At 41.7% G+C, this 20,647-nt stretch overlaps 1 protein-coding gene across 1 annotated transcript in view; it reads left to right on the plus strand.

The window, feature by feature from the left end:
- LOC127452250 (BAI1-associated protein 3-like) overlaps positions 1–20,647 on the plus strand; it is a 70,667-nt gene that overhangs the window by 9,761 nt on the left and 40,259 nt on the right. The window contains exons 2-5 of the mRNA XM_051717597.1: positions 5,202–5,289; positions 10,933–11,010; positions 11,810–11,917; positions 13,554–13,613. Coding sequence (XP_051573557.1) covers positions 5,202–5,289; positions 10,933–11,010; positions 11,810–11,917; positions 13,554–13,613 — 334 coding nt within the window. The remainder of the gene's footprint in view (positions 1–5,201; positions 5,290–10,932; positions 11,011–11,809; positions 11,918–13,553; positions 13,614–20,647) is intronic.

The raw sequence follows: 20,647 nt of genomic DNA on the forward strand, positions 1-20,647 counted from the left end.
AAAGCCAAATAAGCGTACTGACTTTTTATGAGTCTGTGTGTATATGTGTGTCATTCGTTTGAATCACAGAAGTTTTATTAGTCACTTTCAAATAATAATAAGAAATGTTGAAAAGCTTTGATTGGTGATCTAAAGTCATGCAAGGGTAGAGGGTAAGAGTTCATGACTCCCAAGCATCACTCTCATCATTGGTTTTCACCCATAACCTTTCCAAGAAAGAAACCCGAAAAAGACACAAATATGACAATTCCCAACATACAGTAAGAGAACAAAGCTACAAAATGAATGCAGATAGTATACCCTTGCAAAAATGGCTTGTTGGCAATAAATGAGTAGTTAGCCCTTTAAGCTTGGATAGGTCTGCTTTTAAATTTGCAGACAAATCAGAAGTGTTCCGTTCTGATAATGTATTAAAAATTTTGCTCTGTACATATTATTGTAATCGATAAAAACATCAAACTCATCAAATAGCCATGTGTCATATGTTGCTGGAAAGCTCTCAAAGAGTAGACCAGTGAGTAATAGCTAAGTATATATATTTGACATACATATTTCATGTGAAGAGGTGATGCTCATATGCCACGTTTTTGCTTATAACTTCACAAATAATACACAGAACATAAAATATCACATACCATTACTTACAAGAGGTGATTTTCTTTTAAAATGAGCCCACACACAAAATAATCAGAAGCATAGGTCATTAGATAACCCACACGAAGCACAATGTGCACACAAAATCTGGCCATCTGGCATCTTGCTATCTGCCTTCAAACACATTTGCTTTCCTGGATCAGATGACATTATTGGAAATACTTTAGTGTCATGGAACGCTAAACCGGATTGAGTTCAAATTGCTCTATCCAGTGGTGATAGTCCTCCATATTTGGGCAGAGAATCATGTGGTCAATCACAATTGCATATGGCCACCATAAGTTGGTGCCAAGTACATGACACAGACTCAATGATGACTCATATATCACAGAATGAAACTCATTCTGTGAAATCTCATTACTAAAATCATGTCTGCATGCTATACAAACCTTTAGTTATTGTTGTATTCACTTGTGTAATTAGTTATTATGTACAATTATTATGTTTTATTTGTTTGGAGAGGCTTTTGGACACTTGGAGACATTTTTGGACACTAGGATGGTTTATTTTTGTAATTATATAATTTTGATTGCTTTGTTGTATCAACACAACATTTTACTCAGTTACAGGTGACATGATTGGGAACAAAACAAAAGCAATTTTTTTGGAGCCATCTTATTTACACCCTGAGGTATATAATGTCAAATAAAAAAAAAATAAAAAAAAACATTTCTGCAGTTTCTTAAACTGAGAATCTCAGAATTTATCATAATCTATATCATAATATATTTTTTAAAATGTTTCTTTAAAATGATACCAAAACGACCCTCCTTGTCTTTTTTTTTTTTTTTTTTAGTTATAAGCCTTTAATTTTGGGTATGCCACTGAAACAGGAAATCTTTAAATATACCTTCAGAGCTAAAATGGTTAATATGTGGAAAATTTGTAGCAATTATTACCAGGAGATTGCAGCTCTTCACTAGTAGTGGTCAACTTGCAGCAAACCTTTCCTATGGCAAACCTGCTGCAACAATGAAAAGTTTGGCGCAAAGCTCATTTGTATGTGAAAATAATGAGATGCAAATTTGTGGCATATTTGCCACAGTGGTTTGCCAGAACTCTAGAGTTTTGCAAGGGAGCTCAGATCATTTGGTAACACTTTGCATTATTATTCCATTTGTTTATGGTTTATAAAGGGGTTCATTAATGACTATTTATTCATTTACAAATGCATTATAAATCATTAATATATGGTTATAATAACATGCATAAAAAGGGTGACTTTCATGCCATACTTGCCAAATAGTTAGTCATTTTATCTCAAGTTATAAATGCTTAATATCACTTCATTCAATATTAAGTAACATATGAAAATGTACCTACATTTTCATAGGCTACACGTGCATTCCAAGGAAGTGGCAACAGCATGGCAAGGAAAGTAACAACACAAGTGAGTCAATACAGTAATTAAAATAAACACAATGAAGACTGTAGCAAAATTACATAACCCCCATTTTAATCTCACTATAATAATCTTTTTTTTGTTGCATTGTGAAACTAATCATTTATGAATTAAAGCATTTTATGTTTTTTGATTAATAAAAGATAAAATAAATGTTAGAAGCATGTATAACATTTTAAGTTAAAATGATCACTATTTGGCAGGTATGAAATGAAAAGTTGCATGAAAGTTGTCATTTTTATTCATGTTGTTACAACTGCATATCATTGATTTATAATGCATTTGTAAATTACTTCATAGTCATCAATGAACTCCTTTATATACCCTAAACAAATAGAACTTTAATGTAAAGTGTTACCAATCATTTTGTCTTAGAAGAATGTGATGAGAAAGTATTTGATTTAATATTAAAACTTCTGAGTTTTGATTTTTTAATTAGTATTGTTGTTGTTGTTGTTGTTGTTGTTGTTATTATTTTGGCAATTCTGAGCACAGTTTGTGACATTGTTGAGATCAACTCAAAAGCACTCACTTTGTTTGAAAACATGTAAAACGTTCCAACTACCTGGCAGATATCACTGTAGAATCACACCTGTCTCTGTGACAGCCCTTGGTTTGTACCAACAAAACAAGGTTTCTTTAGCCAATCCAAAATGCATTGAAAACTTTTTGTGTAATTGGGTTTGCCGACATGTCTTTGGAGTTAGCAATGTGATGATGTTTCACTGACGTGTCTTGAAAGTTAGCAAAACAGCTGAAATCATGTACAACACCTTTAAGCAAAAGTCTCCATGTGCTCTCTTTTCTCACTGCAGCCTCAGAGAAACAATTGCGATATTAAAGAGATCTCAGTTGTGATTTTTCTTTCCCAGGCGTGAGAATAAAATAGTCTATACAGTCCTAGATTAGCCAGACAATTATATAATATACAGACTGATTTACTGGATACTTATAAACAAATGTATGCAGACTCAAAGTTTCACCGCTAATTCATCTCCAGAGGGAATCCCATGAGCGCTCTGTTGGATATCTGGGGGCACAGGTCTCTGATGCACTCCTGCTGTGATGGTGCTGATAAAGAAATGTGGCGCGCTTGGGCAGGTAGTATAAATAATCAAAGAGAGGGGGGTGGAGAGCTCTGATGGGGGTCTGACAGCTGTATGGCCATACTAATCCATTCTCCCCTCATTCCTCCACACTCTACTGAAGTCAGCCAGGGCAGAGCAAGAGAGATGGGTGATATTCCCTAGGTGCTCTGGTCTGCCAACCAATCCCGCACTGAAAGTGATATCATCACCATGACGACTGGGTCTGGAAAATTTGCAAGTGGCAGGGGTCCAGGAGCTCACCCTGCTTTGCCGGAGAAGCACATCTCCCGCCCCCTTCCCGAATCGCCTCACGATATGATAAATTAAATTGGACAGTGTTGAAGAGTCTGGATCATAAGCAGCAGGACGCAATTGTATACTTGTTGCATTGATAATGTTTAAACAGTGTGGCAGTGACGCTAATGAGGAAAGAAAATGTTCATCATCTTCTGATCTTCATGGAGGCTGTCTCTCTGAGACGTGCTTCAAACTGTTGATTTTTTTTAGGCATGTCAGAGGGATGGGAGGCCTGTCACCTCAATCCCCAGTGAGCACAGGCATTTTGTAGATAAACTAGAGCCAACAGGGTTCATAACAAGTTCTCCTTGTGAAATATGATTTGAATGTTCTGCACCATGTTTGTTTGTTTTGCTTGGCTGAGACACATCTGTTTTTTAAAACTGCTCTTTCTGATGTGTAATGTAATAAATTACATGTCCTTCTGCAAAGACTAGTTTATACCAGCATGCTGTTCCAGGCTGATTTATGCTGGTTTGGTGCTGGTCTATTTGGTGGACCATCATAGCCATGCCGCTCAAGTCAAGTCATTTGTATTTGTATTTGTATAGCGCTTTCCACAATACAGTACATATTGTGTCAAATAACCAGCACAGTTTAGCTGGTGAAGCTGCACTGAAAAAAAAATAAATAAATGTTAAATGTCTAAATTAACTGGTATGATTCAAGTCAAAAATATTATTTAACATCACTGAATCAACCTGAAAACTAATTTTAAGGGTTATTTACTGTAGAGATAGGTATTTTTACAGTGTGGTGTTTAAAAGAAGTCTTTCTAGTTAAGCTAGTTAAGCTGCCTGGTGAGGACAACCATGGTTTTAAGCTACCAAGCTACTGTTTTAAAGCATTATTATCCAGATTAAGGCAAGCCCTGCTGAGAAAACACATTTTAACCAGCCTAAGATTGCTTGTTGGTTTTAGCTGTTCAAAGCCTGGACAGGTCTCCTAACCTGTCCAGTTGAAAAGTGTCCCAAACCCCTCTAAAACCAGCCAACTGACCAGTTAACCAGCATAGGGCCCGTTCACTCTGAATGCGTTTTTGCATTCACACTGTTTTTCAGTTGTTTTTCTTAGCAAATGCCAGATGGATGCTTACACTGCTTTGACCGTTACACCAGTTTCACAGTCTCACAGTTTTTCCCCCGCTATTTTTATTAGATGCCGTGTCTGTGTGTCAAGTTAAAAAGAGCAACGTTTAAAATGTGTCTTGAGACACCTGCATTCCGCTCTATTTGTCGTGCTGCGTCAAGCTTTTTTAGCGCAAAGACACATTCTGTGTGAATGGCCCCTAAGGCTTGTCTTAGCTGTTTAGTGTAGAGTAAATTACAAGAAGTACTTTAGTGTGATGCTGAGGATTTAAAATGCATCATTTTGACATCTTCTTAAACTGTGGCCATTGTCTGATTGTAAAATCTGCTTGTTAATTTGTCCTCATCCTGTCATATGTCAACACTGCTCTCAGTTTCAGCAAACATTTGACAGTTTGACAGTTTATTACCACTTCATCATTTATCTATGTTCAAGTAATTACATGTCAACCAAAACAAGCATTTGCTGGATGCCTGTCAAAATCTCAACACTGTTGCTCGGCTCATCTTATTAGTGTGAATGAGTAAAGCTCCAGATGAGCTCTCAGCATGTATGTTATTGTGATTACAGTCCCCACTAGAAGAGAAACTCCTTTTAAAGCCACATTGTATAATTAAAGGTAAACAAAGGTACGGCATTTCATGACTGAAATGATCCATCTCTTTTTCCAGGGTTGCCAGGGGAAACGGGGATTTCTTTGACCGCATGAATAAAATCCTCCAGAAACAGGATGGTCAGCTGTCTGCCTGCGAAACTGAGGTAACCTTATTCTTTGAATGATTGGGCATCCCTTCCTTCACCAGGGTGTATGCTTGTCACCACATTCCCCAGTATCCTCAATCCCAAGGCTTTGTTCACACTGCAAAGAAATCCGATTTGATTTTCAAATATGATTATTAGGAATGACTGTCATTTTGCAAGTGATGAAACCTGATCCATTTGTTCAGACTGTGTAGTCAATATCCAGTGTATCTGTATCAGTTGCAATGGTAATGATGTAAGAATCAGCACAATGCCATGACACTTTCTCATGCAACAACTGAGAGTAGCTGTCAATGTGGAAAGAAATGATGGAGAACTGGAATAAATTTTATATTGTGTCCAAAACCGCAGATGTGTTCATTAGTCACTACATAGTGTATTTCACCTAGTTTGCTATATGAGGAAAGAGTGAGCAAAAATGAGTGTATTCTGATCAGTCTGATCTCACTATGAATTTTTCAACAGTAGGTCGAAGGTTTTGCAGCTGAAATTGGTCTGTGCTTAGTGAAATTCGAACCACTGCCCCCAGTGGCCGAATCTGGAAGTGTTGTTGAACGTATGGGCATGTGTATGTGTGCACGCCCACAGTCTGTGTACTAACCGTCTGACACTTATAGCACACAAAATTGGAAAAGCTTTCTTAGTCCAGTCATACCAAATCTGACTGGCTGACTTCTACAGGATTTCTGAGAGCTTAGTTTGCACTGGTACGGTGGAAGCACGAGTCGAGTTCACAAGGTTCTGTGTTGATACAATGAGCACTTTTGAGGACTAAATAATCACAGAATTTGCCCAAGTTTGCCAGGTTAGTCACATCAACTCTTTTAAAGATATTCAGTGTTTGATTTGAGGCACATAGCAGAAAGTAAAGCGGATATCCATGAGCAGAGCTGCAGATTCTGCTTTGTTTATTTAGTTATGTCTGTGAAATACTCTGTAATGAGGTTCTGTGTTGTACTTACATTCGCTACACATTTTCTGCTATTTTCCCGTGTGTTTTCTGTGCAATCGCTCGTGGAAGCTCACTCGCCATTATATAAATTATTTATTTTCCCATACCGGTCTTTTATTATGGTATGAGCCGTCTCCGATAACCCCACCCCTAAACATCATGTAATAACAAACCTGGCTGTGACTGGTCGCTTTACATGTCAGTTAGATGGCTTTTCCTGCCTAAGTGGGCGGTTCTTTGCCAATGTTAGCTGCGATAGACCCCAGACCTTTGCTGTTTAAGCTACATGAGACTAGGACATGTGTGAGCTCCAGTTTATGGGTGAAATGTCCACAGAGTGGTGCCAAAAGCGAGTTGTATTTTTAGTTGTAAATGATGTAATACAGTCAAATAACAGTACCCCCTAATCCAAACTCCAACCTTAAACCTAACTGTCAGGGGAGTAAAAATGTAATTTTAGAGTGAAAATACAACCTCCAAATCACGCTCAGATTATTATGTGAACGTGATTACTTCCTGGTTCCCACAGGACCATAAACCATGTTACAGGGATTGTTCGTGACAACTATCAGCAGTGCTAGAGGGAAATGTATTCACACCTGATGTGATGCAAAAATGTCTGATGGGGGATTGTCAGTATTTCAGCTGTATAGGGTTGATCTCAGGGTACATGTACTTTTGGAAGGTACATGTTGTTTTCCTGTATGATCATGTTGATTCGAACAGCTCCAGACAATATTGGACACTTTGGCCCCGATTTACTAAGATCTCAAATAACGGGTGCTAATTTGCTTGTGCAATCTATGAAATTGCGTTTTGCGCTTCGTGGGCGTTTTGTAGGTAATTTACTAAGAAAAATCGCACAAATAACCACACATGCAAATATGTTAAACACACCCTCCAAAAGGAGGCTTTTGCATGTGGTACTTGCACCAAATGCAATTACAGTACAGCTCTGACTAAATACCATTTTATTTGTATTCATTATGGCATTTATATGTTTATTTATAGGATTGTATGATATCATCATAAAATCTATGCTGTTGACACTCTTCAATTGAAATATTCATAATTCACAAAGAAAATACAACATTATGTACACGTTAAGCCATCACACCACTCATGTACACTTAAATGAAATCTGAATTTCAAACCACTATTTTCTTGACCATGACAAAGTTAGCTGCGCATGAGAGAGACACGGGAAGCTGCACGGTACAGAACTTGCGCTCCCTGTTCATTTCACGGGATCAAGATGAAACCTGTCCAGCATACAGGTGCGTATCGGTCTGCCAACTGGAAAGAACTGCCACATAATATATTTCGCAATATTTCGGCAATTAAAAACAATGTTTAAAACAGTAAATTACGACATAATTTGGGCATAAATTGTTAGTAGGCTAGTTTTAAAATAATCCAATAAAACAGTTTTTTCATGAGTATAAATTTAATTTCATATTTATGTGTGTCAATAAAGGGTGTTCAATGGATTATCTGTTCTCAAAGTCTCCTTTTTTGTCACAATGACAGCATGATGCACAGTGCAATTCAGATTAATACCTGCCTTTTATTCGTATTAATTCTTTCTCAAAGTTTCCGATTCTGAAATTACTTTCAGGCTTTATAAATCACTTTGTGGGTGCAGTCTGATTAATTTGCATCTAGACCGCCCTTTATTATGCACATTTGGAGGCCTGCCTATAATTGTATATTAATTTCGGGAAAACACGCAGAAATTGCCAAGATGTGCTATTTTGCACATCTGAAAGATGCAATCTTTAAAAGACTGCATTAGTAGATCAGTGCAGACCTTTTATTAGCATGCTATCAAGTTTGCACGTTTTTATACACGCAAACTTTTAGTAAATCGGGGACTTTGAGTGACGCTTCATTCAAGTGTTGCGTCACAAATGAAAATGACCATCAAAAGATAATTCTGATTGAGCAGCATTCCAAATTTTCCAATTACAAGTCCAATATTTGTTTGCTTTTCAGACTACTTTTTTTTTTCTTTTTTTTCTTCTTTTCTGAACTATATTAAAATAGAACTCTCTTGTGTATAGCTGTGTTAGACAAAACAGCAGTATGAGGGTGAAAATAGAGGCAAAAAGTCTGGGGGTTCAGCTATTACATGCTTCCTTCAGTGGAACATCAGACCCCCCTCTACCCCTTATATAAAGACAGCATTAGAGTTAATGTGCTTGAATTAGATGTTTATTGAAGAGATATCCTCTCCCGCTGTTCTCACAGTACATGTTGCAAAGGACAGCAATCAATGTTGCCTGACTAGGCTTTGCTCCCAAGTGATTCTTAGTGATATAAAAGTAATTACTACTTACAGTGGGCAATAGTAGTGAGTATACAGTGGTTAGAGAAAATGTGTGAACCCTACTGGATTCTATATAGTTCTGAAAATCTAATTAAACAATGAATATATAAAATAAATGTCTTCATTAAACACATTGGTCCAACATCCATCATCTCTGTTGAAAAAACCTTGATATTTAAAAACTGGAAGTACCTCCTTTATCAGCAGTGTCTTCTACTGGTGATCTTTTGTAGGTGTTAGTAGGTCCCACATAACAGGTTTAAAGCTGATGTGTGTAATTTTTCGACATTAAATTCTTTCTCGTATCCCAGCTTACAGTAATATGCAGTAATTTGCAGGTTGACTTCGCCTAACACTGTAACATTGACTACGTTTACATGGACACCAGAAAGTGGCTTATTGCGAGAAAGCAGCATTCCCGTTTACATGCACTGTATAAGCAGCATACTCTTTACTCCCGTATACATGCAGCTTGGTCAGTAAGCAGCTTTCTCCACAGCAGCGTTATTTCCCTGTGACACTTGTGTAAATAACAAACATGGTCTGTGAGAAAGACTGTGCTAATTTATTCTCCGTTTCTTCGCTTTATTTCCAGATATTCAACAGTTGTTGCTGTGTTTGTTGTCTTAACTTTCCATCATGATCTACAGCAGATAGTTTGGTTTTCCTGCAATAGTGTGGTTTCCCTCTTACAGTATGTAAAACTCTTGGATTCCCTCAATGTACCAGCATATAAACACAAATGTGAGGGACCATTGATATTTTACATTGGTGTGTATAAATGGGTATAGTTTATAGTGTATGTGCTTTTCCCACTGTACTTGCCCGACACAGCAACATTGACTCAACCAGTGGTGTAATTTTGGTGCGGGACTACCTGTTTGTACAACCAATGGAAGAATCTGTTTAAAAAAAAAGTGATTAGTCAAGCAATTCCATTTGGTGAAGCTAGTGGTGCGGAAATTACAATTGTTTTTATTTAAAAAATGCCTCATGTCATTGAGATTTTTGTGTCTTGCTTGTACTGCCCACTTCAGGTCACTCCACAACATTTAATTTTTCTAAAGGTCCGGACTTTGACTTGGTGAAAACGCAAAATGTTTCCTGGTTCCGCTTTAATGTTTTAGATTTACTTGTTTGTGTATGTGTAGGGTCACACTGTTAAACTTCATCCTAAAGAATGGACATCCTGACATTCTCTGTAAATATTGCTGTACAAGTCAAGTCATGTTTAGTGCCATTCCTCTCATTTCACGGCAGGTGTACACATTTTTACTAAATTAATTAAACCTTTGTGCGACGAGCAACAGTGGAAATGATTTGAGGAAATGTCATGTAATACGACAAGAAACAAATGTCAGCTACCTAGATGACAGACAATAAACAATAAATGCTAGGAGAATAAAAGCAGAGTAGAATGAAATACAATGCACAGTGAATGGAGATGAAGAGTACAATTAGAATTCATTATCCCCTCAGTGACTACAAGCGATTCAGTTCTTAGACTGTAAATCATGATACTCTCACCACCATATGGCATGTCTTATATAAGGCTCTAATGTCGGAATTCACCATTTTGCTGTGGATGAAAATAACTTCTCTCAGTTATGCTGTGAAGTTCAACTTTTATCTCATCTTGCTGGCACATTTTTCCACCAGCTGTCTGAACAATTCTGATGGTCTTTGATAAACCTCAAATGGGCAAAAATGTTGTTTTTGGAAAGCAATGAATCCCTCCTTAATAACTTCCCACGCACACCACTCTTGTTCAGTTTTTTTCATGAAAACTGACAACCGTCAATGAAAGAGTTGCTAACAAAAAAGCTTTTATACTTGTTATATGCTTGTTTATGACTTTCTAAACTATTTTTCTTCAGGTTCATGACCAAGTGATTGTTATTGGAGGACCACCCCTTGAAAGAGTTAGAGGTTGTTCATATCGAATGTACTTTTGTGTTCATCCGCACTCTTTTAAATTGTTTTTCTATGTAAACATGCGCAAGATGGACATTTTTGATCGTTGAGCCATGTCTCACTTTTTTTTTCAGCATCTCGAGCAGGAGTGCCATGTTTTTAAGAGCATCTCGAAACTCTGCCAGAGTCTGTCTTACAAATGAGAATATGGCAACTGAGTTTTACAACATTAAATCACTGTTTGCAGATACTATGCAAATGAATGGATAGAACTGTAAAATTAATCAGACCTGTCGCAGAATTGTCCATGACTTCTCTTATGAAGCAACTTTCATTGTACACTCCACACATAGTTCACTCCAGTAGGATTATTCCCTCACTCAACGTTGATTAGCTCACCTCTCATCTTTGTTTCTATCGGTTCTTCATCCTCATACATATAAAGGAGGACAGCAGCTGCACTCCTCCACCCCCAGAGTGCAAAGACCAGGATTTTGTTCCAGAAAGAGCCACCAGGAATGAGGTGAGTGTCATGGTTATTCTTAAAAAATGATTCAGATAGCACTATACTAGCACGTTTCCTACTTGTGGTGCAAAATTCACACAAATATTACACTGTGTCCTAATGAGATGTGATGCAATAGGATTCCAGCGACATATAATTTGTCTTGGGGTGTAGGAGCCATTATAACTTGCGGACATGTGGTAACACTTCAGAGCAACAAGCAAAATGAAATGAGGTTCCCTCAGGAAACAGTGCAACAGTTATACATCCAAGCAGACATATGGCACAAAGTGAGTTACAGTATAAGACACAATAAGACAGAAGATATTGATATATATACATTATCGTAATGTTATGCCACCTAATTAATATTCATGAGCCATGCGTATAAGATTTATGCCCCCCATCCCCCCACACACACTTTTCAGAGTGTTCTTACACCCCTGAATTTGTCTGTCAACACTGAACATTAAACTGCTAAGTGACACATTATAATCACAGCAAATCAGAACAGTCAAAGTACAGTTAATATGCTATGTGGAGCAGGATTTTGGACCAATGACAGTTCACAGTGGGTGGGGCTAGCCAGCGTAACTTCGCAGAAATAGAAACCAAGCAATCAACAAAAATGTCCTGTCTCTAATAATTTGTCACTGTTGTGGCTCGTTAGGACAAAAACACTGATTAACATGGAAGAGTCTTTTGTCGTTTCATCATGTCGCTTCTGTTTAGGACACAGTGCTACATTGCAGTGACGTCAAAGGTTACACAATTATGAGATATTCGAGATGATATTATGAAAATTGTTCTCTTTTAGCTTGACTTGTTGTATGAGGAGGCGATCTACACTGTGGCCAATCGGGTCGGGGTGCCATCACCCGAGTATGTCACCAATGAAGGGGACATTTTCAGCTACCTGCAGAAGGTGCAATAATTAATTTCTCTGTAGAACACATAGTACATGATTCAAACACTTAAAAAAAAAAAAAAAAAAAAAACCTCAAAGAACATGTCTGTACAACAAATCCAACAACCTTTCTATTAAAACACAAATATCACAATATCTTTTGTTTCCAATTGCACTCCAAATCCACCAAGACCTAAATAAATATCATGCTCTGATTGATTTCTAAATAGAAATGAAATAGACAGAAATATTTTTTCATCGTTTGTTTACAATGTGCTTGCATTGTCTTGAAAAAGATAGTCCTTGAAGGGATTGTGGGGGAATGTTTTTGGTGGTAGTGGGGAGGTTTGTTTACTTTGAGTTGGTTTTATGACTTGGAGCAGATGCTCTTGTCTCAGACATGATTAAACATCAAAGCCCATGCCCAATGGGGATTGATGTTCGGTGCTTATATTACACCCATGAAACCCATGTCACTCCACAGAAGAAAGATTTCATTCTGAGACCTCTAACGTGGAAGTGGCAACAGGTCCTACGTTTGAAGTGTCTGATGTGTAATATTTTTCTTCAGAGAAAAAAAAAGCAAATTACATTTTGCCTTGACCGCTGACATAACCTGACCTTTGATCACCATCACTACAATAACAAGCAAAGACCCCTTTTCCAAGAATAATTGTTTTCTTGATCTATGAATTCTATGAGTATTCATTATTTTTAACCCTAAAATGCATATGTGTCTTTACCCTCTTAGAATGCATATGTGGGTCAAAAATGACCAGGTCGAAATTAGAAGCTTAGTCTTTATAAAAACTACTTTTTGAATACCATATTAACACGTATTGGAACAAGGCGTAGTGATGCAAATGCCATATAATTAAAAAAATATTAAACTAAATGTTAAAATAGTCAGTTCACATGGTCAAAGACACCTGAATTGAAGCATTCCTCAAGTGTCAGATGAAAAGACTACTTCATGTAAAAATTATAGTCTAAAAGTATTCATGTTTGACCCACGCATATGCATTTTAGGGTTAAAAAAGGTAGAAGTGTAGAAGCATTTTAACTATGCATTTTCTATTCAGTTTATTTTTTTTTTCTCCCAATTTGGAATGCCCAATTCCCAATGTGCTTTTAAGTCCTCATGGTCGCATAGTGATTCGCCTCAGTCCAGAGGACAAATCCCAGTTGCCTGCGCATCTGAGAACGTCAACCTGCACATCTTATCACGTGGCTTGTTGAGTGCATCGCCACAGAGACATAGCGCGTGTGGAGGCTTCACACCATCCACTGTGGCAACCACACTCAACTCACCACATGCCCCACCGAGAACGAACCACATTATAGTGATCACGAGGAGGTTACCCCATGTGATTCTACCCTCCCTAGCAACCGGGCCACATTGGTTGCATAGGAGACCTGGCTGGAGTCACTCAGCACGCCCTGGGATTCGAACTAGCAAACTAGCGAACTCTAGGGGTGGTAGCCAGTGTCTTTACCACTGAGCTACCCAGGCTCCTATTCAGTGTTTTTTGAAAGTTAGACAACCATAGCATTACCATACCCATACAATTTTGAGAACTATAGCTGTAATGCCTTCATATATTCATTAATTTTTCTAGAAACCAATAATTTACTTGATGACTCTCTCACTCAGGTCTTTGATATGGGTCAAGAGGAACATGACATTATCCTGCAGAGAGTTAGAGAATCCAAGGTGAGGGTCTTACATACGTTTTGTCTCATACTACATACAGGGATCCCACATCATTTGACCAATACATTTCCATGATTTTTACATGACTTTTCCAATCACTCATGATTACTGGATATTTTTAATTTTTTTTATCATTTTATAGGACTCACAATGAGCAATATCTAATAATGAAATATTGTAGAGCTGAACATTATTAGAAAAAATAATAATAATATTAACAATAGAAATGTCCATGATGTCCAGGCCTGGAAATACAAGTTTTCAAATATCATGATATATACAGGTGACCCTATAGATACATTAACGTCTCCAGTTACAGATGTAATCTCGGTTCCCTGAGATTAAGGGAATGAGACAAGCACTATGGGGGAGTGTCCTTCTACACCAGTGTTTCCCAACCACTGTCCTGTGGCAAATTATCAAATTCAACAAAATAAATAAATGCATAAATAAAAAATAAAAAAATCCCTCTTGATTGATTACAGCAGTAGTTAATCACGTGCTTGGCAACCGCAGTCCTTCTGAGGCAGATTGCTTGATTAGTTACAACTACAGCCAGTTGCGCACTTGGCTACAGCACAGTGAATCTGTGTCTGACAGGAATAGAGCTTGAACACTGAAGATGAGGTACTTGTGAAACTTCTCAATTGTAAACAAGCTGAATGACCTGGGACATCATGTACCGACCGTCTGAATGAGAGGGGCATGTTGTTCATTCACTTCGGCATTTTTCGTCTTCCTTGTTCATCAAGGAGAGAAAAGGGCAGAAGAGCTTTGATTAATGTGTAATGAGTGATGTTTATACACGTTAAAGGGGTTTCACGACTCGCATCAGTGCTGCCGAATACAAGTCTATGAAGTGATGTCACTTTACACTAAAAGTTTTTGCTTCACAAATAATGACTTTGAGTGTACAAAACAATGAGAAATATTTAAAAACTGTCCAAATTTGTGAAGAGATATTGAATGTCTCAATTTATTTTAATTAAATATTACCTTATCGTTTCCGAGTATCAGAGAACACCAGTTATTGAACTAATTTAAATTCACCAAGAAAATGCTAAGACCTAAACATTATCGAGTCCTTTTATTACTTTCTGCTTTCAAAGCCACTGTCTTTTCTTCTCTCTCTCTTCCAAATACATGTTTTTGATGTTTATTGTGTACAGCTCCCACTTTTTTGCTTGGCAAACTCGTAAAATTGCCCCTCCGTGACGCTTTTTACAACATTTGTCATGTGGAGGCCAATGTGGCACTTGACACTGGCATTGAACGGAGCATTGACGCCTTGACTCATGTAAAATGTGCTTAACAATGACAGAAGAACATTATTCAATATAACAATATAACTAAAAGTTATTATTATTAGGCTATTATTGTTTGATAAAATCATGCTCAGCAGTTTAAATACTGTAGGAAAATGATACCGTAGATCTGCTTTGTGTTTATAATTCTTAAACAGTCGACAGAATCAGTAGATTTGTAGTCATGCAAGTTTTAATGAAGGAGAAGGCAAGGACATTATTGAAACTCACTATTGTTAGACTATTATTGTTGTCTTTTTGGATGAAAAATAATGCTCAAACTGAAGGTAAACTATAAATCTGCTTTGTTCTTTTAATTCTTAAACACTGAAGTCTCTTGGCAGTTTTCGGTCGTGAATTACTTGTTTCAATGACTCGCTCATAGCACATACTGTTAGATGCTCATTTGTCGCCACTTAGTGGCATCTCCAGAAGTGGTCACTGAACTAATCAGTTAATAAATGTGAAAAAATTTGTGACACAGAAGCAAGCCACACCAAAATACCCTCTATTTTTGCAGCTAATTCTGCACAATTGTGCAGTTAATTTGCTCTACTTGAATCATTAAAATCGCTGGAATGGGTGCTTTCAGCTAATTCTTAAAAGTGAAAGAAAAAATCCCCAGAAAAAATGTTCATGAACCAGTGATTCTCTCAACTTTTTCACCCTTCATGAGTTTACATTCCTGTAATTTTCTGTGGCATTGCAAGAATTAATTTACAAGAACAAATCAACAAATTAGAAAAGAAGCAAATTTGTTGTTTTTTCATTACCCAATTAGCGCTCTTGCCACCTGTGACCTCATAATACAGCATTCCTATGTGACTTCATAGTGGTGTGGCGTGGTATTTCTATTCATAAAAAGTGTGCCATGGCAGAAGAAAGGTCTTGTTGAAACTCTTATACAATCACACCAATCCTCTGATTGGCAATGGTGTCTGAGCCCTGCCCCTGTAGGCACACAGTCGACCTATATAGGCACACAGTCGGCCTCAGTCACCATTTCTTCAGAATTTTCTGTCAGAGGGACAAGAGGGAGTCACTTGTATTACAAAACTCTGAAGTAGTGTTGCGGCCAACTTTTGCAATGTCTCGTTCCCTTCATCTCAGAGAACGTCTCGGTTACTGTCGTAACCTCCGTTCCCTGATGGAGGGAACAAGACGTTGTGTTGATGTAGTGACACTAGGTGTCGCTCTTGAGAGCCCCGATCACCTCAGATCTTTGAGAAAAGGCCAATGAGAATTGGTGAGTGGAATTTGCATGCCACTCCCCCGGTAATACGGGTATAAAGGGAGCTGGAATGCAGCTGGAATCCATTTCAGCGGCTAGTACAGCGTTGTGGCAAGTGGGACGCATCGTCTCGTTCCCTCCATCAGGGAACAGAGGTTACGACAGTAACCGAGACGTTCCCCTTCTGTCACTCACTCGACGTTGTGTTGATGTAGTGACACTAGGGATCCCTATGGATCCCGCGCCAGCCGTGGCCTTTTCTCTCTAAGTTTTCTCTCCACAGAGTATTAGATTCAGCTGGGGCCATCTAACACTATCATACGCATCGGGGAAGGTGTTCTTTTCCTTTCCTATGCTTTCAGGGAGAAAAGACCCCGTGGAGACCACATCTTGCCCAAAAGGGGAGGTCAACATGTGGAAATATGACACATGGGCTCAGCAGCCACACATGAAAGAGGCGCGGTGGTAGGTTCCACTACGAAAAAACAGGGGGAACTCTACAAACACAACGACCGGGGGCAGAGAGAGCTCTGCCAAAGGGTGACGCGGGTCCGCCGACAGGGAGACCATACCGCAGAATATACATCACAGGGGTTACCGGAGTAATCGGCAACTGTGGAGCACCTATCCCAGTACAGGGCATATTAGACCCCGTAGTGGGGCTGGCTGCGAATTCCTCTGCCGAATTCGTGAACCATAGGGCTAGGGAGGAAGGACATTCAGGGTCCACAACTTCATGAACTCGACAGGGGGTAAAAGTGCAAGTTTTTGCCTCAGGGGAGGGGAAAGGCACTATACACCCAGCCAGCTGTTCTGTATTACCAAACTCTACCTGTTCGTACCTGAAAGAACACAGGACGAAACCGGCTCAACCCGGAGATTGTAAAATCTCACGAAAGTATTGGGTGTTGTCCAGCCCGCTGCTCTGCAGATGTCTGCTAGAGAGGTGCCACTGGCCAGTGCCCATGAGGACGCCACACTCCTTGTAGAGTGTGCTCGAACCCGCAAGGGGGTGGGCACGGCCTGGGTCTGGTAGGCCAATGCAATGGTGTCCACGATCCAGTGGGAAAGCCTCTGTTTGGAGATGGCGTTCCCTTTCTGCTGTCCACCAAAGCAGACAAAGAGCTGCTCAGAGCGTCTAAAGCTCTGCGTGCGATCCAAGTAGGTGCGCAAAGCATGCACCAGACACAGCAACGACAGGGCTGGGTCTGCCTCCTCCCAAGGTAGCGCTTGCAGGTTCACCACCTGATCCCTGAAGGGGGTCATGGGAACCTTGGGCACATAGCCTGGTCGGTGTCTCAGGATCACATGAGAATCTACCGGACCGAACTCCAGGCAGGTGCCGCTGACAGAGAACGCTTGCAGGTCCCCCACCCTCTTGATGGAGGTGAGCGCAATCAGGAGGGCCATCTTTAAGGACAGGGCTTTCAGCTTGACTGACTCTAGCGGCTCAAATGGGGCTCTCCGAAGGCCCAGGAGGACCATGGTGAGATCCCATGAGGGGAAGAGGCATGGCCTGGGAGGATTAAGCCTCCGGGCACCTTTGAGGAACCTGATGATCAGGTTGTGCTGTCCAAGGGACTTACTGTTAACTGAGTCATGGTGAGCCGCTATAGCGGCTACATAAACCTTCAAGGTGGAGGGGGACAGCTGCCCCTCCAGCCTTTCCTGCAGAAATGAGAGCACTGACACGACTGCGCATCTCTGGGGGTCTTCGGCTCAGGAAGAACACCAATTCACGAATAAGCGCCACTTTAGGGCATAAAGCTGCCTGGTTGAGGGAGCTCTGGCTTGAGTGATCGTGTCTATGACTGCTGGTGGTAGACCGCTTAGACATTACGCGTCCCGTCCAGGGGCCAGACATGGAGATTCCAGAGGTCTGGGTGCGGATGCCAGAGGGTGCCCCGTCCCTGAGAAAGAAGGTCCTTCCTCAGGGGAATCTGCCAGGGAGGTGCTGTTGCGAGGAGCGTGAGGTCCGAGAACCAAGTCTGAGTGGGCCAGTATGGGGCCACGAGGGTGACTTGTTCCTCATCCTCCATGACCTTGCACAAGGTCTGTACAAGAAGGCTCACTGGGGGAATGCGTATTTGCGCAGCCCTGGGGGGCTGCTGTCAGGGAATACCAGAGCGGGCAGTGGGAGGATTCCCAGGAAGCGAACAAGTCTACCTGTGCTTTGCCGGATCAACTCCCAATCAGCTGGACCACCTGGGGGTGGAGACTCCACTCTCCACTGAGCGTTGCCTGCCACAACAGTGCGTCCACTGTGGCGTTGAGGCTGCCTGGGACCTCAGCCGCTGCTGACTCCAGAGGAGGAGATGGCGGGCGAGTTGCGACATGCGGCGAGAGCATATGCCACCTTGGTGATTTATATATGCTACTGTCGCTGTGTTGTCTGACCGGACCAACACATGCTTGCCCTGGATCAATGGCAATAGCCTCCGCAGGGCGAGTAGTACAGCCAGCTACTCTAGGCAGTTGATGTGCCCATTGCACACGGCGCCCCAGCCAAGTTTGGAGGCGTCTGTGGTGACCACAACACATCTGGACACTTGCTGTAGGGGAATTCCTGCCTGTAGAAATGCAAGGTCTGTCCAAGGGCTGAATAAGTGGCGGCAGAGTGGCATGATAGCTACGCGATGTGTGCCGCGGCGTAATGCCCTCTTGGTACTCGAGTCTGAAGCCAGTGCTGAAGCTGTCTCATATGCATCAACCCGAGCAGCATGACTGCCTCTGAGGAAGCCATATGCCCCAGGAGCCTCTGAAAGTGTTTCAGTGGAACCGCTGTCCTCCGCCTGAATGACTTCAGGCAGTTCAGCTCCGACTGCACGCGCTTGCTTGTGAGGCATGCTATCATTGAGACTGAGTCTAACTCCATGCTGAGAAAAGAGATGCTCTGAACCGGGGAGAGCTTGCTCTTTTCCCAGTTGACCCGAAGCCCTAGACGGCTGAGGTGCCTGAGCACCAAATCCCTGTGCGCTCACAGCAACTATCAAGAGTGTGCTAGAATCAGCCAGTTGTCGAGGAAGTTGAGTATGTGGACAGCCACTTCCCCTAACGGGGCAAGAGCTGCCTCTGTGACTTTCGTGAAGACGCGAGGGGACAGGGACAGGCCGAAGGGGAGGACCTTGTACTGATATGCCTGGCCGTCTGAAGCAAACCATAGGAAGGGTCTGTGTCGAGGTAGAACCGAGACGTGAAAGTACGCATCCTTCAGGTCTACCGCCGCGAACCAATCTTGATGCCGGACGCACGCCAGAATGTGTTTCTGCATTAGCATCTTGAATGGGAGTTTGTGTAAGGCCCGGTTTCGAACTCGCAGGTCCAAGATTGGCCGCAACCCACCACCTTTCTTTGGTACGATGAAGTAAGGGCTGTAGAACTCTTTCCCCATCTTGGCTGGAGGGACAGGCTCTATCGCGCCCTTGTGTAGAAGGGTCGCAATCTCCGCATGCAGGGTGGCAGCATTCTCGCCCTGCACTGAAGTAAAGCGGACACCACTGAACCGGGGCGGGCACCTAGCGAACTGAATCGCATAGCCGAGTCGGATGGTCCTGGCCAGCCACCACGAAGGGTTGGAAAGCGTTAGCCACGCTTCCAAGCTCTGGATGAGGGGCACTAAGGGAACGATCGTGTCTGACGTACCTGGGGTTGGGGCCTCGTGGTGGGGGGAGCAGGCAATGCCATGTCGAGGAGCGTTGCTTCGACCCGAGGCGGCTGCACTGAGGGGGACCTCAAAGCACTTACCTTGCTCTGCGTACCCGGCATTGCTCGGTGTCTGGCGGCCGTGACAACGGCGGCGGTGAACACCAATTATGTGACCCAAGGAGTGAGGAAACCACTCTTTTTTTGACAATTTGGGTACCGCAGCCCGTTCGGGGTTTTGCGAACAAAAAAGAAAAGTAAACAAAGGATTTACCTCCCGGCCCTCCAGCGGGGGATGGAGTGGTCTGGATACCAGCTCTGTAGTGGACGTCTCGCTCCCTGAGCCTTCTGGGTCCTCGTGCCAGACCCAAGAGATGGAGGGCGTCAGCTTCCTGCGGGGGACTCTACATTGGGGCCGAGAGCTAGGCTCAGGCAAATGCGGAGCCGCCTGGGCTTTCGCCGCGGCAGGGGGATGCCCGCGGCAAGCAGATGGGGTGCAGGATCTTGAGCCGCGCCGGGGCAAGATGTGCTGGATGGCCTCCATCTGCTTCTTCACCGCCGAGAACTGCTGGGCGAAGTCCTCAACGGTGTCGCCGAAAAGTCCAATCTGGGAGATGAGCGCGTTGAGAAAGCGTGCTTTGTCTGCGTCCCTCATCTTGACCAGATTCAGCCACAGGTGGTACTCCTGGACCACCAAGGTGGACATCGCCTGCCCGAGTGCTTGCGCCATGACCTTTGTCGCCCGGAGTGCGAGGGCGGTCGCCGAACGCAGCTCCTGCAGCACATCGGGATCAAGACTACCCACGTGCAGTTCTTTTAGTGCCTTGGCCTGGTGTACCTGCAGGAGGGCCATGGCA

This window comes from Myxocyprinus asiaticus, chromosome 14 (assembly GCF_019703515.2).
Source record: "Myxocyprinus asiaticus isolate MX2 ecotype Aquarium Trade chromosome 14, UBuf_Myxa_2, whole genome shotgun sequence".
Classification (NCBI taxonomy): domain Eukaryota; kingdom Metazoa; phylum Chordata; class Actinopteri; order Cypriniformes; family Catostomidae; genus Myxocyprinus; species Myxocyprinus asiaticus.